General features: G+C 32.1%; 2 protein-coding genes and 1 long non-coding RNA gene across 4 annotated transcripts; 1 reads left to right on the plus strand and 2 right to left on the minus strand.

Moving 5' to 3' along the window:
* Window positions 1-12755: 12755 nt before the first annotated feature.
* On the plus strand, window positions 12756-18179 carry LOC131603503 (U-box domain-containing protein 6-like). Of its 2 annotated transcripts, none has more exons than XM_058875823.1 (6): window positions 12756-12964; window positions 13779-13895; window positions 14511-14696; window positions 14843-14950; window positions 15188-16350; window positions 17166-18179. In XM_058875823.1, exons 2-6 carry the CDS (start codon window positions 13839-13841, stop codon window positions 17953-17955), a joined length of 2304 nt encoding a protein of 767 aa, XP_058731806.1. In that variant the 5' UTR covers window positions 12756-12964; window positions 13779-13838; the 3' UTR covers window positions 17956-18179. The 2 variants fall into 2 exon arrangements, with proteins under 2 accessions (XP_058731806.1, XP_058731807.1); XM_058875824.1 differs by lacking the exon at window positions 12756-12964 and adding an exon at window positions 14151-14260 and having other exon boundaries at window positions 13865-13895.
* Window positions 18180-18355: 176 nt separating this feature from the next.
* LOC131603505 (uncharacterized) lies at window positions 18356-20156 on the minus strand. The gene is made up of 2 exons (XM_058875825.1): window positions 20006-20156; window positions 18356-19554 (listed from the first exon to the last, which is right to left on the minus strand). Exons 1-2 carry the CDS (start codon window positions 20030-20032, stop codon window positions 18655-18657), a joined length of 927 nt encoding a protein of 308 aa, XP_058731808.1. The 5' UTR covers window positions 20033-20156; the 3' UTR covers window positions 18356-18654.
* A 2032-nt stretch (window positions 20157-22188) lies between these two features.
* LOC131603506 (uncharacterized) lies at window positions 22189-23885 on the minus strand. The gene is made up of 2 exons (XR_009284404.1): window positions 23205-23885; window positions 22189-23026 (listed from the first exon to the last, which is right to left on the minus strand). It is a non-coding gene; the product is annotated as an uncharacterized LOC131603506 (long non-coding RNA).
* Window positions 23886-25419: the final 1534 nt, after the last annotated feature.

The following is a 25419-nucleotide window of genomic DNA, read 5'->3' on the forward strand; positions in this document are numbered from 1 at the left end:
GTCGATTTTTAGACAATACTAGGGGCAAAATTAATAATTTTTAGACAAAGTATAGGGCAAAATTAGTAAAAATAGAGGGCAAAATTTTTAGACAAAATCAATGGCAAATTTTTTAGACAAAATCAAGGGCAAAATTAGTAGAAATAGAGTATAAAATTAGTAAAAATAAAGTGTAAAATTTTTGCCCAGGCTCCCTAAAATTTCTGGCTCCGCCACTGGTTAGGTATATGGTATAAATTTATTAATAAGTGCTTTTATAGTAAAATCTCATTATATATTCCCTCGATTATTTGAGAAATCGAAGGACTAGGTGATTTGATTTACAAATAAAATAATAAACAAAATTTTCTAGGGTCATGAACTTTTTTTATCCTCGATTTTGTCCAAAAACTGAGGGATAAGATGATTTGTTAAATATAGGCGCTTTTGGTTCTAAATAATTAAAACTTAAAATTGTAGAAGGTGGGAATCGAAACTCAAATTCTGAGTCATATTTTATGTCGATTTTGAGTAAAATGAGGTATAAGATATCATTTTTTAAAAAAAGATTAGCGAATAATGGCGTGTTCCAGATCATTTAGCCTCGAATTTTGAATGGCTGAAGTGAAAGATTTGTCATAAAATGTATTATTTGTACTTTGTAGTAATGAACACAAATACCTTAAACATTACACTTACATACAAAGTTCTTCAACTCACATGAGTAGGTCCTCTAAACCACCATAATAGACAAGATAAGTGCGGGATGAATGTGCAATTGATATCAACAACCCAGCTCCCACCTTTATTTTAAATTTTGATTTTTTTTTTCACACTCATCTTTATCCTAGTTAAATCAATTTTTTCGGTTAAACTTAGAACAAAATCGGCTGAAATAGATCAAAATCAGAATTTGTCATCTACCTATGTTTCAAATATGTCCCAATAAATCTCTCTCACCTTGCAACCAAAAATAATTGGTTGTTAGCCCTATCCACTTGCACTTCATGCAATTACAAGTGGTTCTCTTGATTCAAATAAGCCAATTATTAATAATTAAAAAGTACTCTAGGTAGCATGGTTCACTGTCTTTTTCAATGTTACTATGTTAGTGACACGCTAAGGACAAACATGAAGTGATCAATATTTAATTTTGTTTCTCCCTATCGCAAGACCCCTATGTGCTCCACATAGTTGTAACATACATTATTATGTCACATAGATACACTACGTATGCATGAATCTCTTTGGCCATTTTGTATTTTTCTATACTTGTCTTTAGTTATTGATGATAAATTTTAAATTATTTTCATTTTCATATGCATTACACCATGAGATGAGATGATAGAACCTTAATACATTTATGGCGAATTTAAAGTCTCTATTTAGAGATATGCATATATTTGTATTTCATTTGAGGACGAAGTTTTATTTTGGTGAGCATGAGAAAATAGAACCTTAACACATGTTAAAGCAAACATTTTATAAGTTCACATCCGTTTTAAGATGATAAATCACATCTTACTTTTCTTTTGGTATTTTGTCATGTACACACATAAGTATAAATTTATTTTCTATTTTTCTATTGAAAATGAATATGGATGTTTTTCATACTCCAAAAATATTCCATGACGCAAATAACATTTTTTTTAAAATTAAAATAATATAAATTTTTCAGTCTTTGGTTTTGAATGATTTACACCTCTATTTTGTCAATAACAGATACAAAGTGTGAATAGAGCCTTTTTAATAAGAAATTGGAGAAGAAAGATCGTTTAGTTTAATTATAGTTCCAAGCCATTGATGATCATATTTTTGAGAATAATCAAGTGTCGGCGAAAATATTGAGATTAAGCTATTGATTAACTTAACTCGCAAATAAGCAAGAGTCGTCACTAATCTTTATTGTTTCTAAATGAATGAGAAAATAACATATAAAACCCACAGAACTTTTAAAACAAAATTAACAAAACTAACAAAACAAAGAGAAAAGGGTACGAGGGTTTGCTATGCAAGGGGAATGTATTAACAGCCTTCACATCCATGATACTCCATGGAAACCTTTTGAAAATTTGTGTTTAAAAATAAAAGAGTTAAAGGCGCAAAAATATTGATGGGATGAGAAAAGAATATTTTTTTATTATGCTCTACAAGACGTTGCATCTTGTGCCTACACACCCCTTTTGAAAAAGGGGGAAGATTTTGAAAATTTAAGAAGATGGGCAAGAGATGAAGGGACTATCCTAATACATAAAATAAAATTTAAGGAATAGAAAGATCTAACCAAGCATGAAGCAAACATTTGACAATAAGTCAAAATGAGCATTCCCTTTTCCTTTGGATAAAGCATTAGAGAAAACCTAAGTAAGCATATGAAAGTCCAATTGCATCCGATAAACCCAAAGCATCATATGAATCTTGGAACATCAAACAAATTTAAAGTATCAAGCTAAGCCACATGTATCAGATGAAATTCCAAGTGTATCCAATGAAATATTGAAATTCTCATGCATCCGATGAAATCTCAAAGTCACAATTAACAATCTCTGCACCAGATAAAAGTAGACAGATAAAACTCAAGGTATCAGATGAATTTCTTAAGGTCTCAACTAAAAGTCTCATGCTCAGATGGACGGTCTAGATAAATTTAGGTCTCAGATGAAAGTCCAAAGCAAAAGATTTATCCTAAGTTTCAAAGTTCAAATCTCCATATCAAAGGATAGTAACCATAGTCCAATTGATAATTTTTATAGGGTTTTGTCTTTATTAATGTCTTTTAAAAGAAAAAGAAATGCCCAAAGGGCAAAAGGAAAAGGCTTAAAGATAAATGGCATAAACATAAACAAACAAATGAAAATGTAATACTAAATGATAAATTGAATAAAAGTAAATTGCAAGAATTTAAATGACAAGAAATTAAATTGCATTAAAGTAAAGTTAGTACAAGATTAATGTTAATGTTAGTAATGATGATTAATCAACCGTTTCAGGACAATTTAGCGTTATGCTAAGCAATCGAAGATGTACTTATATAGAAGTGGCTTCTATAAGGCTGGTCAATGACAATTTATGTACCATACTTATTAGAGAAATTATATAGATCATTCTCCTAAAACAAGTAGCACAAGTAAAAGCAAAAGAGAGATCAAGCACAACGACAATGAGATTGGTTCATTACTTCAATCATTCTTCATGATGACTTAGGAAAAACTTATCATCGATCCAAAATACATCAAATGCTCCAATGATCAATGGAATGTAGATTTGAAATGATGAAATTTCATCAATCATCCATCCAAACTTCATGAACAAGATGAACTTCTAATCATCTAATTGATAAAAAAGAAAAAGAAAAAGATGAAGATGGATATAGAAAACCAAATCAACATCCAAAGTCCATTGATATTAATAAGACCTATGATCAAAAAGATCATAATTCAAGGCAACCAGCAATCAAACAAAGTAAAATGCATTAATACAAATTAAAATGCATGAAAAAGACTTTTAAAACGAAAATAAAAGAAAAATAGAAAAGTAATATCTAATTATCAATTAAATAGCAAATAGAAATATAGAAAAATCAGAAATGATGCACGAATTTTTAAAAATATTTTGGATGTTTTTAGAATAAAAAAACTATTTTAAAACAAGTTAAATATGAGAAAAATAAAGTAAAATAGCAAAAATAAAAATACAAATCTCAAAAAAAATACACAAGATGTAAAATGAGATTAATTTTTTTTTTGGAGTTAAAATGGATTTAAAATCAATTTTCTAAAGTAAAATAAAAGAAAAATAAAACAAATTAGAAAAAACTAGATGCGTTGGATCAAGGCCTCATTAATTGACGTGGCAGATCCAAGGGATCTAAATATGAGGTGTATGGTGAAATTTAAATAAAAAAATACGTTGTATCCATTTAAAAACAACCAATAGAATTAAAACACCTGGCCTCATATTATTGGTCAGAATGTTTAAAATAAACTCAGGCCAACCATCTGCACCTTCGATTATATTCTCCTGTCACCTCTCACCGGAGTTTTGAAAATGGTAAAGTTACGTTACAAGACCTATACCATTGTGATCGTTTCATCAGTGTGAATCTAGCGATAACCTCCATCGAAATTTATCTAAGCTATATGAAGCCAATTTTAGAAAACACGATGGATTTTTAGAAAATGAAATTTAAAATTAAATGGTGAAATCAACAAATAAATGAAAGGTGATGTAAAAGAAATAATCAGGGAACGAAAAGCTATATAATGGGATCGAGTTTGAGTCATAATGATGCCTCTAACTACCTTATTCTAGTGGTGATCGGAGTAGTTGAGCTGGAGAACGATTCGGAGGCTCTCAAGGCTTGGGAATTGTTGCAGAAGCTTCAGAGAGTGATGATGAAGCTTAAGGAATCAAGATGTAGCTTTGAAAGTATCTGAAAATGAAATCCGATCTCAGAAAAAATTTGGTGAAAATTTGAAGTTCAAGCAGGGTTTAAAAGGTTGTCAAAGCTTGAAATTCAGAGCAAATGCTTCCTTTATTTATAGCTGAGTTCGGAGAGCTTTGTACGTGTGAAAATGATGCAAAATTCATGTGAATCATGAGTAAGCAATGTGTGACAATCCTTGTGAATGAAATAACTCAAAACGCAAGCAAAACCTTCACATTTCTGTAGTTTTCTATCTTTAGCAATCACTAAACATGCCCAGGTCCTAAACACGTGCAAACTTTGGCTTGAATTGGAGTAATTTGTGATTTGCGAATTTTGACCAAGTACAAAATTCATTTTCATTGAGGCATTTTCAAACCTATGTGAAATTTCACCAAGTCCACAAAATTACCTCTAATGTTTTCAAACTTTTGATGATCTTCTAAGCATAATTGACTCTTGACTTGTAAAGAGAAGTTGTAGAGGATGTCAAGAAAAGTCATTTGCCCAAAGAAGCCTTATAACATTTTAATCTTGAACTTGAAATGTTGACTTTTTGGTCAAACCACCTTGATCAAACTTGAGTCTTTTAATCTTTTCTTACAATTCAAGGCATCTTAATGCACATATGAACGCATCATGATGGACTCTTGATTAAAATTTGATTGAATGAGGGAAAAACTTGAGGTTGCTTGATGAAGAAGGCATGAAAATAAACACATGAACCATGAAATTTTCTTGAGGAATAAGCAACCAAACTTTGCATAATTATTGATCAATTGATATTCAATGATTCTTAAAGATATCATGCATAAGATTATAGGTCAAGCCTTGATGAATGAGCCTTTGAGAATCAATGATTTATCAATCTTTTGAGCTTGAGCAATCAAAAACCTCGCTGATGAAACCATGCTTGATGTTCTTGATCTAACCCCTACCTTGAAATCAAATGAAAGAGACAAATAATATTTTGGTATTTGGATTAAAGTTAGTGACATATAAATAATATACACAAACAAGAATAAAGCAAACAAAGAGGGTGCTTGGTGATCTCCACAAGGCAAACTCATAGAGAGGGAGAGAGACTGATAAGCATCCAAGTTTGTGATCTTGATGTGATGCATGATGAAAAATGATATGGGATCTTAGGGGTAAAAATTAGGGTATGACACCAAGACCTTCTCATTTGCTCTTTCTTACACCACAAATCATGGATGCAAGTTTTGTCTTGTTAAAGCCATAAATGACAAACTCCTGAAGAGCCATTTTATACTCACTCAGGGGTTTATCAAACACACTTTTAATTTGATTTCTTTCTAAATCATCAAATTGATTTTTAAGAGATTTTAATTCATTAATTTTTTGTTTAAACGACTTTTTCAAAATTTTCACGCGTCTGGCTTTTTCTTGACAATGTTCCACGAGGTCTTGAATTAAATTAATTAAATTAGCACGAGAAAGTTTAACAAATACCTCATCTTCTTCCATAGAATATGAGTAAAAACTTAAGTAAGATTCCGTGTCTGAAGATGTTAAAGCCATCAGAGCCAGACCGACTTTTTCTTATTCTTTGTGAGATTCTCATTCTTTGTTAAGTTCATCCCATGTTTCTGTGAGACTCTTTTAGACCTTGTTTGTGAAGTTGTTCTTCTGAAAGGTTCCTTTCTTTGGATGGTCCTTTTGCAGCTCTGGAAAATCATCTATAAAGTAACTAGGCTTCTTGCAGTTGAAGCATCCCTTTAGTCATCTTTGTTGACTCTGAAGCTTAACCTTCTGAAGCCATTGCCTCTGCAAGAGAATCTTCTTTTCTTATTATTAGCCATATATTGAAATCTCTTGATTACAAAAGCTAATTCTTCATCTTCCGAAACTTCTTTAGAAACTTCTTCATGAGTAGGTTCTTCAGATGATCAACAAAATTCAAAACCAATTATTTTTGACACGTTCATCTCCAATTTCATGACTTTGACTTCTTGACATGTTCATCTCCAACTAAATCCATATCATAACTTTGCAGATTACTTATCACACTTTTAAGACTTATTGTGTTCAAGTCTTTGGCTTATTGAATGATAGTCACTTTTGGTCTGTATTTGACAGAAAGACTCTTAAGGATCTTCTTGACATGATCAACAGTTGTATAACTCTTGTTCAAAACTTGAAGTCCAAAAACAAGAACTTGAAACCTTGAAAACATGTTTTCATATTCCTTTATTATAAAGAGTTTATACTATTGGACCAAAAGGTTTGCCTTTATCTCTTTAACTTGTTAATTTCCTTCACAAGTATCACAAAGAGATTTGAAAATGGTTTGAGCAATACGTTTGCCAATGATTTTGATGTATTCAGAGTGAGGTAAATAATCCACTATAATCCCACGCACTGTGCGATGTTTTCTGTATATCTTCTTTTGAGCAGGCGTGAGACTCTTTCTGTCAGCCACAATACCTATTCCATATACTTCAATGCTAATTCCATCTTCAAGAATATCCCATAACTCATTGTCAATGCCTATGATGTGAGTGTACATCTTACTCCTCCACCATTTAAACTAGGATTAATAGGTATTTTTCCCCTGCCACATAGGCGGGTTTTAAAATACCCTTATGTAAAAAAAAGTTTGGATTCGCCCTCTAACATATGAAGATTCTGTTATTTTGATCCCTCATGATACACAGTCATTAGAATATTTGATGTGACATTTATTTTTTATTTTTTTATTATTATTTTCAATGACAGTGGATGGACAAGCTGGATTTATTTTTATTTATTTATTAATTTAATTTCACGTTGGTTTTCTTATTTGTTTTTTTATTTATTTAGTTTTTGATGCTAAAACATAAATAATCAACAAAATTTGTTTTATTTATTTATTTAGTTTTTGATGTTAAAACATAAATAATCACCAAAAGTGTCCTTGGAGAAGGTGTTGAAACGAGGACATATCACATGTAGCATTTTTTTACACATGCACTTGCCACTAAGCTATTTAGTTCTGCTTGTCATAATATTCGTTGAAACATTTTATAACAATAATATTTTAATTTTTAAAACTTAATAACATTTTAATTGTTTAATATATGTTATTAATACAATAGATTTATTTAGTTATTAAAAAATATTAAAAATATATATATATTTAACGTTAATATTTAAACTATTGTAACATACATATTTTTAAAAAATTAAATACCGTTGATATTTAAAAATGTTAATATTTAAATAAATTTAACATTTAAATTACTATTTAAAAATAACGTTAATATATTAGTTTAAATTAATTTATTACATTAGTTTAACAGTTACAGTGTTTTTTAAATTATCATCATTTTATATAAATAGTACTCGTATTTATATAAACCATTCATTTAATTCTAAAATAATTTTAATATTTTAACATTAAATTATTACAGTATATTGATGATAAATTATTAATTATTATATAGAACATAAAAACATTTTTATTTGGTTCAGTTAATATTAACGTTTTTATGTAATTAAAAATAAACCAAATTAAAACTAAATTAAAACTAAACTAAATTAATTAATATTAAAACTATATTAATTATTTTAAAACTAGTTTAATTAATCTAGTTAAATTAAAACTAATTAAACTAATTTAAATTAAAACTAAATTAATTTAGTTTATATTAATTTATATTTTATAATTTAATTAACTTTAAGAGTAAAATAAATATTAATTATTATTTTATAATTTAACTAATATTAACTAATAACTAGTAACATTAATTATTAACTAATAAATATTAACTAATAACTAATAATTATCAACTAATAACAATAATATTATTTAATAATGTAAATATTAACTATTAACTAATAATAGCGTTAACTAATAACTAAACTCAAATTGTAACACTATTAATTAATAATAATGGTAACTAATATTAACTAATAACTATAATATAATTATTATATTTTAATTAATATATTTTATAATTTAATTAACTAATATATCAACTAATTTATTTTATAATTTAATTAATTAATATATTTACTCATAACGTTAACAGTAATTAACTAATATTAACAATTATATTTTAACTAAGGCAATTACTTAACAAAATCAAGTAAAATCAATTACTTGGAAATTAACTAATTTATATTATAACGTTAACAATGATTAATTAACAAAAACCAAGACGTAGCCTAGAGGCAAGGGGGTTCTCTATGCATATTTTGGGTCCAATGTTGAACATCCCATGGAACCAATTTTATAAGCTTTGAAATTTAACCATTAACACCAAAACAATAAAATAATATTATAAAATGCGACTTGAAATTAAAATAAATAAAAAATAATAAAAATTTCAACTAAGCCAACCACATCACTAAAAATAACTAAAATAATTTAAAAAAATATTGCCACATCAATTATTCTGATGACTAGGTATCATGAGGGGGCGAATCCAAACTTTTTTTTTACAGGGGAATTTTTCAAAACTCGCCTATATGGCAGCCGCAGGGGGCGAAATACCTATTAACCCTTTAAACTAAGTAAAATCTCCATTGAAAGTTGGAGGTTTAGCAATATAGTTATTCTTCTCATAAACACTATAATCATGGTTTACATTAGAATAACCAGAGTTAACATCAGATTCAGGTTCACCACGAGACATGTTTTTCTTATAATCTTTTTTGTACCACTGTTAAGTGTTAAAGCATATATCGTGCTTTGATGCCAATTGAAGGTGAGAAAAACACAAGAAAGATGGTTGAATTGTGTTAAAATTTTCTTCTTTTACTCTTTAAAATCTCTTATTTGATTCTTAACACAAGGTTAAAATTTGGTTCAGAGTCTGATGATAGCAGCACAATAAAGGTTCAGAGGTAAAGAGGAATAACAAACTGATATATTCTGGTTCCTCCCATAAATCAGGAGTATTCCAGTCTCCTTGTACTTCCAAGCGATTTTACTATGATTAAATCTGATTACAAATGCTCAAGCACACGAGCAAAAGACTTCCAAATGCTCAAACAAAAAAGTAAGAAACTCCAATGCTCAAGCACACAAGCAAAAGACTTCAGATGCTCAAGCACACAAGCAAGAGACTTCTAACAACCTATCTTACAAATTAAAGATTGTTTAAGGCTTACACTTAATATATAATCAGAAGTGTAAACAAAATACTACACAAAAAACTATAAGACTTAAGAACTTTTAAGAATATACTATTGATAAGAAGTTCTAAATATAAGCTTCTGCAATAGTTTTGACAGAGTAACAACTCTTTGTTTGTCAAGGTGCAATGTTGTGTTTTTCTCCAATATTTTCAACTCATTTTATAGATGAACACAAAAGAGACGTTGGAGAAGACTTCATGCACAAGGAGTTTTTGAGAGAAGCATCATTAGAGACGTTGGAAAACTTTCGGATATGGTTAATTCCCTTGAGAGGCCATTTAAACATCCTCTACTACAAGAGGAATTTTCAATTGCAATCCTTCCGTCGTCTGCAGATTTTTGCTAAGTCTTTACGTGATCTGAAGAGGATAATCAAAAGAATATAAAATGGCTTTAGAGTCTGATAGTGACCTATAAGAGTTTCTTGATCCTAGAGCTTTGACCGACATCAGATTTTGAGATTTTAAGGGATGAATCTCAGCTTCTGATCCTTCATACTTTTAGACTTCAAACTCTGGATCTTTAGAAGTTCTAATCCTTGATCAAGTTTAGAGTCCGAGACTTCAGGTTCTAATCCTTCAGAGATTGACTTTCTTTAGACTATGGTCTTCAGAAGTTGACCTCTTTAGAAGCTGATTCTTCAGAGTCTGATCTTCAGAATCTACATCTTATAATTTCTCTTTGAATGTTCAATGCAGTATTATAACTGACTTTGAATTAGAATCTTGATCTATGTTCCTGCACACTTGAACAAACATTAGTATACCAAATTGTTTTTTTAATACTTTGTTATCATAAAAACCAAGAGATATAGTACAAACCAATTTTGTTCCAACAAAAATAAAATGATAGGGAAACTCTCTATTTATAGGTTAGTTTATGGTTTAAATTTGGAAACAGTCCATGGGCGATATGAATGCTATAATCGTGTACGCCAATCGATTATTGACCCCTAATAATCGATTATTCAAGCCACAAATGAAAGGATTTAATATTTAGCCATTACCAATCATTAAGAGACCATCCGAATTGATTTTAAACTCAACCAAGTGAAAGTATAATAATCAATTAGATAATTAAGACTAATCGATTATTCAACTCTAAATAGGGATGACAACGGGTCGGGTCGGGTGCAGGTTCCACACTACCCAAACCCACACCCAAAATCGGCACCCGAACCCGAACCCAAACCCAAATATTGTTCGGGTGGTAAAATAACACTCACGCCCAAACCCGTTGGGTTTCGGGTTTTTTCACCCAAACCCGAACCCGCATCAAAATACGTAAAATACATTTTTCTACAATTTTCCTACAACTTTCCACAATATATATATATACATATATATATATATATATATATATATATATATATATATATATATATATATATATATATATATATATATATATATATATATATATATATATATATATATATATATATATATATATATATATATATATATATAAGCGGGTGTGATTTCGGGTGCATGTTTCACATTATCCAAAACCGCACCCAAAATATAGGGTGACACCCGAACCCAGTCAACTCGGGTTTTCACCCGTTGACTCGGTTTCGGGTGCGGGTGGGTCCCGCAGGTTTGAGTCTACTTGTCATCCCTAACTCTAAAAGTTATCTAATTGATCAGACAATCCACTGCTCTGTTAGCTAGGTCCTAAAAACATTTTCAGGAGGTTTTAATAAAATATACGAGACTTCTACAAAATTTTAGTGTGTGTGATTTCGCCATAGTATTTCCAGAAGTACTCGTGTCTTTACAAAACACTATTCACTCAGACAGACACAACCAGACGAACTTTCACACTTTCTTTCTTTCACAACTCCGAAGCTTCAAGTCTTGACATCATTATCTTTAAGTTTAGCATCATACAAGAACCTTGAATCTTCTAGCTTGCCGAAGCTTGAGATATCTTCATGTTGATTACCATCATTAGAGAGTTAAGAGGATAAACCATTGACAAACCTAAAAGTTTCTACTTGAATGTCGTTTGACCATAATGTTAACTTCAAAGAGATGACTAGATCTTCAAGAGCATCATCAAATGATAGCTTTATTCAAGAGGATATCTTGATAAAACATATTTAACATCTTAGACCGTTTGAAACAAAAGTCTTCACTTGAATGTTGTTTGACCACATCGCTAACTGTTAAAAACTTTATTGGATATCGTTTGATATTAGATGTTATCATCATCAAAATCAAACTGATTATCACTTGATTGCAACTTTACTATCAACAAATTTTATTACCTTATATTATCTTGATAATACATGCAAGTAGATTGATCCACCCAATAATATTTTTTTAAAGAGGATTGCTCACTAAAGATTGTCTCTAGAACATATTCATTCCATAAACGACTCTTCTCTTAAGAGATCCTAATCATATTAAGCCTTACTCCGGTTCCAAACATATATATTTCATTTATACAACGAGTAGGATTCCAATTGTCATACCTAGAAGGCACATGATAATAATGCCCATACTTTTTGGTTGATAATGATCATAATATTATATGAATATGAACAGGGGTAGAAAAATAAAACTAAAACAATCAATAAACTTTCAAAACCTCGTGAAATAACATGCAAGGATAAATTTGTAATCTGACAAATCAATGACAGGCCTTGGAAAGGCAACGAACTAGCAAGTCAGCAACTGTCGGCCGGTGAACCTGGAGAGATAAAAGCGGCGAAGATTATAACTTCCTGCTTTCAAATCATTTTTCAAACTAAAAAAACATTAAATCAATTTTTTTTTTCTTTCATACTCAAAATAGTCCTCTACCCCACAAATTATAAAAATCATAATTAAAATTGACACTTCAGTTTTAACTTCCAACAATTATGAAAATTATTAAAATATTTTCAGTTTTACTTAAAATTATTTATTTAATTAATATTTAACCGCATTTTGATGAAATAACTATAAAGTCTTCAGTTTAATTAACTCTTCAGTTTAATTAAAAGTTTTAAATTCGAATTCAGCACACATTGTTAAATTCTTTTGAAAAATAATTTTATTATTTATTATAGTTCTACTCGATTAAATGAAGTATTAATCTTAATAATTGTGCATTGAAATCTACCTAAATTTTTTTATTTAATTAATTTTCACCGTCATTTCTTACATTTTTACTTTAGAATAAATAAAAACAAAAATACATATATATTCGTCTCTCTCCTACTCAGTTTTCTCTTCAACCTTGCGTGCTAGTGCTTCAACTCAACGCGTTCCGATTCCAAACTCAACTCCACTCAACTCGTTCCGATCCCAAGCTCAACTCAACGCTGCTTCTCAAACAACTGAAGATCTTCCCAAACCCTATTCTGCGATTTCTTCAAATTTCTTATTCATTTTCATGAAGCTTCTTTTGTAGTGATTTCGCTTGGTACGCTGCTTTACTTCCAAACCCTAAACCTTCCTTTAATCGCTTATTTTAACTGATTCAACTGTTTTCGCGCTCTTCTTTGGATTTGTTAATAACTGCTTCTGATTCTGAAATCAGATTTTTATTGATTTTTCTGTTGTTGATGATGTTGTAGCACCTGTTTTTTTCGGTATTGAATTTGTAGAAACGAAGATCATAGCTGGAAAATCATGTTTCCTAATTCTTATGTATTTTTGTTGAAATTATTCAAAAATTAGTTGATTAACTTTCTGTATCATTTGAATCAATTTTCTGTTTCCAATGGATATTATTCTATGAAGTGTTCTTAGATTACAAAGCTAATTTGGAAACTTTAGCAACACGTGTTGTTTTTTTGTTTTGATGGAAAAGTTTGGTCAAGAAAGTAGTTGTTTCCTATTTTGAGAAAATAACTTAAGGCTATGATAAATCTAAGGCTTAATTAATTGCTTTTGTTTTCTCAATTTGGTGGCATGGTGGTCCCTTTTTTTTGTTTTTTTTTTTTTGTTTTCTGAAAAGTTCACTTGTAAGTTGACATGAGATTTTATATTATGTATGCAAAACTAGCTTGAATTTGTTGTTTTTCTAGTTTCTGATTTCGTAAAGTTCACATAATTTTGGTTAGTATGTTTGGCTATAAATAAGTGTTGTGCTTTGGTTACTTTATAAGGTTAGTGAAATCGGATGTAAAGGATTAGATTGCCTGTAGCTGTAGTAATGATGCTGTTTTGTTTCTAAAATGATAGTTTTTGTCATCTTTTCTGACTTTCTTTCTTTTCTTATTTTGATCACGTAGGCTGTAGCTAAAATAATTGAGATCATTTAGTTCCCGAGTTTGCTCGGATAGTGGGTGTGAATGATGGATGTTGCCGCTGAGGTTGAAGAAAATCTATTTGCTGTTAGTGATGCGAAGGTAAGATTATATGTGTTTAATTGCTTAGTACGATGTTTTGGGAATTCTAATGCATTATGTATAGTAAATTATCATTTGCCTTTACAGTATGTGTAATCCTTATATCAAGTTATGATTAAGGGCTCAAATTTATTTTATATTAGTTTCTTCATGTTCCTTCCTCCAGTTAGCTAGGGAGGGAGTTGGGAAAATTGTTTTAATTATTTTTCTTTCCAAAATTGTCTATGTAATATGTATTTTTTTTTTATCTAGTAGCTTAATGGCCAGAATTTGACCCCTTAAAAGTGAGTAAGCTGTGGGATGTTGCAGATTCGAACCCTCGCCCCAGCAGTCGGATGTCCATACACAGTTCTTAACGAGACTATGTAATAGTTATTCCTCACATAGAGAAACATAATTAAATCCTCCGTACCTAATAAGTCTCATGAACACTGCTATTTGATTATCATTATTATTTTTTATTTCCCAGCAAACAAAAAAGGAAAAGAGTAAATGATTTATGCTCTTCCTAGTCTGTTGTTTTGTATCATTGTATCTCGTAATCGTATTATTACATTACACCCCCTAATTCTCTGCAATGTAACCTAACCAACATCTATCTGGTTTCTCTTGCAGTTACATGGACAAATGTGCAAGACTCTTTCTATAGTATATTGCAAAGTATTGTCAATATTTCCCTCTTTAGAAGCAGCTAGGCCTAGGAGTAAAACCGGAATTCAGGCATTATGTTCATTGCATGTTGCCTTGGAGAAAGCCAAGAATGTTCTTCATCATTGCTCAGTGTGCAGTAAACTTTACCTGGTATGATTCATTTCTTTTGTAGCATTACTTGCTGATTAAGTTTGCAAGGATTTTATCTTATTAAACAATTATCTGTTGTTGGTTGGAGGTTTATCGACCTGAAGTACTTTTGCAGATTATCTTACTTGAGGTTGATTGTGATGCAGGCTGTAACTGGGGACTCCGTTCTCCTAAAATTTGAGAAGGCTAAATGTGCTCTTGAAGATAGTCTTAGGCGGGTGGAAGATATTGTTCCACAATCCATTGGATATCAGGTAATAAACTTCAAACGCTATTACAATATGGTTTTCCTTTTGTGGCATCTGAATTAGGAGCTCTGTTTTAAATATTTTATTCCAAAATAAATGAATACCACCTTGTTGGTGATCTTATGGATTTTGTTTTCTTTAACACCGTCCCTTGTATGTATATACACATGCACAAATGTTCCTTTTTAATTGTTTTCGCTGTCAATTTTTAACCTAGTCTGGGGTATGACATTACCTGTTCAGGTTCAGGAGATTGTGAATGAATTTGCAAGTGTGGAATTTGCACTTGACCCCTTAGAGAAGCAAGTTGGTGATGATCTAATTGCATTGCTCCAGCAGGGCAAGAAGTTTGACGAAGATAGTGAAAGTTATGAGCTTGAATCTTTTCACCAGGCTGCTACTAGACTTGGAATCACATCTTCAAGAGCAGCTCTTGCCGAAAGAAGAGCTCTCAAGAAACTTATAGACAAGGCTCGGGCTGAGGAGGACAAACGAAAGGAATCAATTGTTGCATATCTTTTGCATCTTATGAGGAAGTACTCCAAGTTATTCAGAAATGAGTTTTCAGACGATACTGATTCTCAGGGTTCTGGTCCTTGTTCTCCCACTGTTCAGGGATCTAATGAGGACGGTGTTCCCGTTTCTCATAATCAGGCTTTTGGCAGACAGCTTTCAAAACTTAGTTCCTTTAGTTTCACGCCAAATAATACTATGGAGCCGGGGCAGATGGCTCTACCACCTGAGGAGTTAAGGTGTCCAATATCTCTGCAACTTATGTATGATCCAGTTATTATTGCTTCGGGGCAAACATATGAAAGGGTTTGCATAGAGAAATGGTTCGGTGATGGGCACAACAACTGCCCAAAGACCCAACAGAATCTTCCACATCTTTGCTTGACTCCTAATTACTGTGTTAAGGGTCTTGTTGCTAGTTGGTGCGAACAAAATGGAATTCCTATTCCCGAAGGCCCTCCTGAGTCTCTTGATCTTAACTACTGGAGATTGGTAATATCAGAGTCTGAGTCTGCAAATTCAAGATCTGTAAATAGTGTCAGCTCTTGCAAACTGAAGGGTGTCAGAGTGGTTCCTTTAGAAGAGAGTTGTAACTCAAAGGAATATGGGGAAAATGAAGCTGAAAGTGTATCTGCACAAGAGGAAGACACCGAGCAGTATGTTAATTTTCTGAAAGTCTTGACTGAGGAGAACAATTGGAAGGGGAAATATGAAGTGGTAGATAAGTTAAGGCTGTTGCTGAGGGATGATGAAGAAGCTAGGATTCTTATGGGGGCTAATGGGTTTGTTGAAGCACTTGTTCTGTTTTTACAATCGGCTTTACATGAAAGGAATTTGATGGCTCAGGAAAGCGGAGCAATGGCTCTTTTCAACATAGCTGTGAATAATGACAGGTCTGCATTATCATCTGTAGTTTTTATTATTTTGAATCATTATGTAGAAATTCTTTTCATGTGGTTGGAAATTCAGAACGGTTTTTGGTATTACCATTGAAATTAAATTGCACATTGTGTATTTTGTTTTGTTGAAACATTGAAAGTGCGATAAAAAAGAAATATATACTGCAAGTGGTTGTTGAAAACTTACTGCTGCCTTACATTGAATTGAATGCGTGTTGCGATAAAAAAGAAGTATATAGTGCAAGTGGATGTTGAGAACTTACTGCTGCCTTACATTGAATGCATCACTACAACTTTGATGATATACACACTTTGTTACTTTTTAGGCTCTTGTTTCTTTATTGGCTTATTTAAACAGAAAGAGATAAGATTAGAAATAACAATATTAGAGAGAGTGTTGGGGTAACGCCTATAGTAGAAAAGATGGTGGAAAATAGGCTTAGGTAGTTTGGATATATAGAGAGAAAACCTGTAAATTCTGTTGTAAGGAGAGTAGATCAGGCGGAGAGAAGTAAAAAAACTAGAGATAGAGGAAGCTAGAAAATTTATTAAGAAAGATCTCGAGATTAACGAATTGGATAGAAACATTTGGATAGAATATTATGGTGGAATTTGATCCATGTAGCCGACCCACTTAGAGGGATAAGGCTTATTGTTGTTGTAGTTAGTGTGTTATCCAAATATCGAACATGACTTAAGTTTCCCAAGATATATAGTAGAGTTAATGTTTCATCAACTCTTCTTTTAGGTCATTTTTTTTTAATCTCTGCCCATCATTTAACTGGATTTTCCCCCTTTCCTGTCAACAGAAATAAGGAGATTATGTTATCAGCTGGAGTTTTATCTTTGTTGGAGGAGATGATTTCTAGCACTAGTTCTTATGGTTGTGCAACTGCTCTATATCTGAATCTCTCTTGCCTTGAAGAAGCCAAACCTATGATTGGCATGAGCCAGGCTGTACGGTTCCTAACCCAGCTCCTTCAATCTGACTATGACATTCAATACAAGCATGATTCTCTCCATGCTCTCTATAATCTTTCTACTTTGCCCTCCAATATTCCATACTTACTTTCATCTGGCATTGTTAATGGCCTACAATCCCTTCTTGTAGACCAGGGTGATGATTGTACATGGACAGAAAAATGCATAGCTATTTTGATAAATTTAGCCACTTCTCAAGTTGGCAGGGAGGAAATGGTATCAACTCCTGGACTAATTAGTGCACTGGCTTCAATATTGGACACTGATGAGCTCGAAGTGCAGGAGCAAGCTGTCTCTTGCCTCCTAATTTTGTGCAATAGAAGTGAGCAGTGTTCTGATATGGTCCTGCAAGAAGGAGTTATACCTGCACTGGTATCAATATCAGTGAATGGGACCTCAAGAGGACAAGAAAAAGCTCAGAAACTCCTGATGCTGTTCCGACAGCAGCGACGAGATGAATCACCTGTTGAGGCTCACGAGTGTCCGCCTGAAACTAGTGATTTGTCTGTGCCACCTGCTGAAATGAAACCTTTATGTAAGTCGATGACTAGAAGAAAGACTGGGAAAGGTTTTGGCTTTTTCTGGAGAAGCAAGAGCTATTCAGTATACCAGTGTTGATGTTCTGTAGGTTGTAAATATCTCTGTTTTATATCTCCCTCTGTCCTTCCTGTTTCTGTGGGTTTAGCTTACTTTTTGGTTTCATAAGCAAAGAAAAGTTGTACAGGCCTGTGTAATTTATGGATTTTGTTTTCTTCATTCGCTTTTCTCTTTGTAACATAAATTTCTCCAATCTAAATGTTGGATTTGCATTTTTGAAGTTAATGTAAATGTGAATTATGTCATATGGCTATTCTGATTTCCACAAGTGTTTTAACTTAAAGCTTTCCTTGTTTTGCCTAAAATGTGAATTATGCCATATAGCTATTCTGTTTCCCATATAGAACATCAACATTGTTGAAAGATTCAAAATGTAAATTTTGACTAAAATGACATTAGCACATCTTTGTCAAATACAGTGTCAATCCAAATATACACTTATATACATATCATTGAAATGTAGGGAACCATAAAGATATTTGATTTCCATAAAACAAGAATGGACTTATTGAACAAGTTTCTTTCAAGATTCCCATCTAACAATAAAAAACAAATTGCAATACAATTAAAAAAAGGCACTCACTCTTGCATGGTAAGACTTAACTTTTAACTTTTCGAACTCATATCAATAAACAAGCTCTGATTTTAATAACTGTTTTTTAATTCATAGTTATCAATCATCAACTATAAGTTATTTTTCTTAAACGGAGCTCTATTAATTTACTTGAACGAATCTTTTTGTGCTTGTGCTTGGTTCCCGTAACGCCGAGGACTCATTAGCCATGCAGACTCAAACAAATCCATAAGTGGATCGTACTCATATTCATATTTCACACTTTCATTTCTCTCACCTTGGATTTTCTCATCACTTTCACACTCTTCAATTTTTTTCTCTTTTCCTTCATCTTCATCTTCACATTCATCATTATCTATTTTCTTCTCATTACTCTCCAATAACACTTCTTTGTATGAACTTTTCTTATTGTTAGCACAAGACACTGCCACATTACTTTTATTTTCAGCCTCTGGTATAGGAGGAAAACTGTCCACACTTGATGGATCCATTGGAAACTCAAGGTACTCCTCAGATGCACCTGATTCCATCTCTCTACTATCATTATTACAGAAACTTATATCAACATCTATAGTTTTCTCATCCACACTCGAATTTTCACGTCTCAATGTCGAAACCAAACTATTCATTTTCGAGGTTACAACTTTCAGCATCCATTCCAAAAACGGAACTTTCTGGATTATTTCTGGTACATTCTTGTTCAACACTCCATCAAATTTATCTGGCAAAGAAAGTATCATCAACACAATTTCGTCGATCTTATCAAACACATAGCTTGAAGGAGGAAACAGTTTCTCTGTGATGTTTTCGGCGGCTAGGATGCGATCGTCGATGAAGGCGAGGAATGTTAGCCATTGGTATTGAATTGTATAGATTAAAGGTGTGATAAATTTGGCCAAAGTTGCCATGTTTTTGAATGTTGAACCTATTGGTCCATTGATATTTTGGGTTTTTCCTATGGCAATGTCACCAATTGTCAACATTGAAACTCCACATGCATGTAAGGGCCGTTGCCTTGAACACATTCTTGTTGTTGTTTTTGCCTCCTGAGAAATCACATTAAAATAATAACATGAGAAAGAAATTAAATTCCCTCTAAAACTTGAAAATTAATATAGTTAGTTATTATCAAGATTTTTAAGTTTATTAAGTAAAAAAATCAATATAAAATTAATTTTCTTAATTTATGTTTTTATTAATGATATCAATTATGTTTATAAGATCTGTTTTTCTTCGTATGAAAAAAAATCTTATAAACGCAATTGATATCATTATGTTTTACGCGCCAAAACTCATGCATTCTTAAATTAATTGCATGCATGCAAGGTTTGGATTACTTTTTGTGGATATAAAATTTGTTGTCAAAGAAATCTGATTGAAAACATCATAAATGTAACGTTTTAAAGAGCAATTTTAGATCGGTAGTAATAACAATATTGATAAACAGAAATTTCTGGTATGAACATTAAAATATCATTGAAAAAAATGGAAACTCACCTGGGAAAAAGAAGTGGTGGGAGGCATATTTTGGAGATGTTAATTAAGAGTCCAGAAATAAATAATTTGCAGGTAATTAAGTTGATCTTGAGAGAATTTATAGATCTGTTAGATTTAGGTTGGTGATATAGATAGCAAACTATGTATATAAAAAGGAAAGTAAAGGTGTAAATGAAAAAAAAAAAAAACTCTCCTCGTAATGAAAAATAGTTATGGCAACTAGATATTGAACTTACAATATAAAAAAAAACTATTATATTTTATATTTAGGAAAATATCAATCAGATTTATAATTTTAAAAGTATGAAATAATGATTATATATATATATATATATATATATATATATATATATATATATATATATATATATATATATATATATATATATATATATATATATATATATATATATATATATTATGTGTGTGTCAAAAAGTACATATATATGTGTGTGACACCCCTATATGTTGGTAGAGGTGGTCAGAGGCTTTAAGGGCTTTTGGTTGTTTAGGACTTGTTCACGATGATGAGAAACTTTATTTGGTGGTGTTTTTGGTGTAGAGAGAGCAAGTTCACGTGAGGTGAGAAGCTCTGTATCTTTTGTGGTATTTTGTGTATACTTAGAATATATCCCGCTTAATGCTAAAGGTGATATATTTATGAAGGCCCTTGGGCATGAATTTGGAGACCTTTGGGAAGTAATAACCTCTCCACTTTGATTGAGGGAGCTGTTGATTGCCCACTTCTTAGAAAGTCGTGATCATGAATTCTTACACATGCGGTTATAGGCAATGTACACATCGTCATCCATGTTTTCTCTCAAGGCGAACCACCTACTCCATGGGGGCTTAGGCGACGTACGCTCTATGACGAACGCCTAATAAAGACAGATATCATGTTGTCCCTTATACCATGTCGTCCCTTTTATGGGCCTTTACAAATATATCACTACACAATCTCTCAAGCACGAGAGCTTGTAAAAGACGAAGTATTTTAAGCTCTTCAATTCTTTCGATTGGGTCCTGCAATTGGGAGTGAGCCCCACAGTTAAGGGTGAATCCCTCAATTATGGACGAGTCCCTCAGTTAAGGGATCAGTTGAGGGAGAGTCCCTCAATTAAGGGTGAGCCCCTCAATTAACACTACAAGAAAATTGACGTATAGAGACGGAAAAATTTCACAGGTAAAGGTTACAAAACCCTTGGTATAGATTATAAAACGTATAGTACATTGAATAACTTATACCCATGAAAATTAAATGCAACAATATCCTAGGCCATTGGACAAAAATAGTAGACAAAACTACTGATTCATGTCCATTCTGTGACAAAAGAGAGAATCTAGATAAGCATGGAGCATCAAAACAATACTATAGCATGGGGTAAAATCACAATCATTACTAGAACCACTATTATCATCCACCTAAGGATTACGATTTTTTAATTTATTTTAGTAATTAAGGTTTTAATAAAATCGAAAGACACAACATAATTCTTCCATGCTTAGTGCTGCCTGAAGAAGAATCTTTTTGTTTTTGTCAAAGAGAACTTCTTTTATCATAAGTGTGAGTCAATCACATCACTAGTCTTGATCCACACTAGAATCCATTCCTGCTCCCCCACCGAGACAACTAGGACTTTGATACCACTTGTTAGAAGTCCGGGGAGCGAGATCCGAAAGTGTCAATGGGCAAATGTCCATGATCTAATAGACCTTGACACCTCATATTCATCCAAAACTTAAGACAATTGGGTATGAGTCACCTCTCTTATAAGTCCAATTTTGTCTCCATTCTTAGTCGACGTGGGACTTTATAAATAGGAATTTACACCCGTTATTTATACATACACCTATTGTTAGAGGGTGTAAATTTAAAGAGTAAGAAATGTCTAACAAATTTACACCTGTTTTAAAATTGGTGTAAATAGAGGGTATATTACATTTTTTTTTTATAAAAAAAGGATGTAAATGGTTACATATATATACATTTAAATCAAACGAATTTACATTCCCTTTGATAAAATTCAGATGTAAAGTGAATAATGGTTATTATGAGTATCAACATATTTACACCATATTTTCTTTAAATAGGGTGTAAAAATATGGTATATTATATCATATTTTAGTTATCATGGATGTAAAATATTCTATAATTATATTATATTTAATTTTATTTACACCCTAATGATTATGTTACACAAGTGCACACATTAATAACAGATTAATGAATGCCGATGGAACTACAATTTTACAAATATATGACTAAAAGAGACTAAGAATAAGTTGATAGAAAAGAAACAATACAAACTATTGTAAATTGCATGGCTAGAGGCTAAGAATTAAAGATAAATAATTCTCAAAACATAATAATATATGTGCAGCCAAAAACATATAACTTGAGAAGACTTCATCACCATTCAAGGATTCTTAATCTTTATTCTTAACTTCCGAGCAATCTGCGCCGCTTTAGGATGGCTAAGCCTCTTGTTATTATATAGTATTGTTCTACCTCAACCCAGTTCATAATAGCTTTTAATTATGAGAGACTGAGAAACTTTACTAATATTCCCCTTTGATGCTTCCTTTGTTTTCTTCAAACCCGCTTCCAATGCCTTCTCAATGAAATCCATGAACCAACTCCCAGCTTCTGTTTTATGTTTTCCCAACTTGATTGTGTTGCTTAAGCTGCAAGATACTTGTTTCTTATTCTCATCATTTTTAACAATAGGTTCCAGGGAAGAACCTTTCTTCTCCAAAATCTCCTTTGGATTTGTACTTGATGAGCTCAAAAGTTTCCCTGATTGGTCGACAGAATTTAGCATAACTTCGTGTAAAACCTGCGATTGTTCTTCTTCAACTTGTTTGTCTGATTTTGGAGCCAATTCTGAAGCTCAAGTAGCTGCTTGGAACAATATCATTGCATTGACTCCTAGTATAATATCATTATGAAATTCCAAAAGCCGTTCAAAACATGTAGCACGTGCATCAGCTCGAGCCGATTAGCATAAATTTGAAAACAACCTGAAAGAAAACACCAAAACTAAAGTTAATTAGTTACTAGTTTATTCTTTAGTAGCTAAAACAAATATAAAAAAGTGAAAAGCTAGAAGAAAGAACAAAATTGTAAAATCCATATGTAGAAAGACAGTCTTCTTCATCTCACAGTCAACCAAACATTTCATTTCTTAAAAATAATCACCATATGCTCACACGATCTAAAATTGAAAACTTCAAACCAGAGGTCTTTATAGCTTGTTCAGAACCCTACACTCAAAGCAAGCTTTGGTTCAACCTCAGTGATTTGATGCTATGAAGAGTGAATACCTTGGACACTTACCACCTTTCCTCCTCACAGAAAATCCATAGAGTGCAAGTGGATTTTCAAAATCAAGGAGAATTTTAATGGAAGCATTAATAAATACAATAGGGTTTTGATTTTCATGAGACTTTTCCCTTTATTGTTAAGGTAACAACCATCAAAATTATTTTGTCTCTAGCTCTTACTTACAAGTGGGAAGTTCAACAAATAGATGTAAATAATGCTTTCAATGGTGGGAGTCAAGAAGAGGTTTACATGCAACAACCACCTGGCTTTGTTAGCTCAAACTCTAATATAGAATGCAAGTTAAAAAATGTTTTATATGGCCTTAAGCCAGCTCCTATGACATGGTATGAAAAGCTTCATCAATCTGTTATTCACTTTGGTTTTTATCAAGCAATTATCACTCCTTATTCATTTATAATTATCAAGGTATTACACTTTATGCTCTTGTCTATGTTGATGATATCTTGTTGACTAACACTTCTCCCGCATTCATTCATGATTTAATAACTAATGATTTCATCACTAAACTGCATGAAAAGTTTGCCTTATAGATGCTAGGGAAACCTGAATATTTCTTTAGAGTAGAAGTGAAATATCAGCCAAATGGCTCAATACTTCTGGCTCGAACCAAGTATATGAATGATCTCCTCTCCAAAGTCAATATGACCGGTGCAAATGGAGTCAACACTCCCGTGTCCAGTCATTGCAAGCTCAACAAGCATGGGACTGATATAATACAAGATGCCTCTTTATATAGGTCAAGTGTTGGTGCCTTGCAATATGTAACACTAACTCGTTCTGACATTGCCTTTTGCATAAACAAAATCTGTCAATTTATGGTTAATCCTCTTTAAAATCACTAAAGTACTAATAAGCGGATATTAAGGTATCTCAATGGCACCTTAACCCATGGCTCACTTCTCTCCCCTACTAATCCAATTCAAAAAATCTCGCTAAGAGCTTACAATGCCTCAGATTAGGCAAGTGGCCTTGATGATAGAAGATTCATGTTCGGGTCATGCATTTACTTTGACACCAACCTTGTATCTTGGAGCTCTCTAAAAAGAAGCCACTAGTAGCAAGGTCTAGCAGCAGAACATCATGTTATTGCTCATACTACTTCAAAATTACTATGGCTAGAATCTCTCCTCTCTAAGTTGAGCATAGAGTATTTTTCTCCTAACTTGCTCTGTGACAATTATAGTGTTGACATGCTCTCACACAACACAGTTCAATGTGCTAGAACTAAGCATATTGCATTGGACATTCACTTTGTTCGCGAAAGAGCAGTTGCCAACAAACTCAACATTCAAGGTGTTCCAAGACCATCACAGATTGTTAGGCAGTTAGAGTTAGAAAAGTTTGTTAAGGGAAAGTTGTTAAACTCTCAACAAACTTAGCTCATGTTTAGCAAATCAGTTTGAGATGTATAAATACTATACAAGCATTCACTAGTAAAGTTATCAAGAATGGAGAAAGACCAACTCAAATACCTTTAATTGTTTACATGATTTTCACTCGCGCCACTCTCCCAAGTAATCTCAAATTAACAAAATATACACTAGTATTTGTGAAAATTTCTGGCGAGTAGCCACTATCATTTTATTGAAGATAATCCATACTTGCTCTCTATGGTGATGAATGTGTTTTTGATAGTGGGAAAGTAATAAGAGAAGGAATGGATCAATCATGTGGCTATCCACCAGCTATCTCCTTCCATTTTTTAATCTCAACTACTTGTAATTTTACCATTACTAAGCTCAAATGTTACTATTTAAATCTTCATGCTTATTAGGTTTGCTGAATAATTTATTCCTTAGGTAATAAGCACAACATAATGCCAATAAGATGAAAGCACAAAGAGGACCACTTGAGCCTATGGACCAGACAATGATAATTTCCCAATCAAGAGATATATTGCAAAATAAATCCAGCCATAACTAATGGGTTCTCACAATTTGTTGGTTCAATTGAGGTATGATGTTGAATCATTTAGTGCTTTGCCATTGTCCATTTAGGCATATTTCAATTCTGTTGAAGTACTAATAATTAATGAATACATGTATATGTTCACCAATTCACATGGTTG

The sequence above is a fragment of the Vicia villosa genome, linkage group LG5 (genome assembly GCF_029867415.1).
Source record: "Vicia villosa cultivar HV-30 ecotype Madison, WI linkage group LG5, Vvil1.0, whole genome shotgun sequence".
In the NCBI taxonomy this organism is placed as follows: Eukaryota; Viridiplantae; Streptophyta; class Magnoliopsida; order Fabales; family Fabaceae; genus Vicia; species Vicia villosa.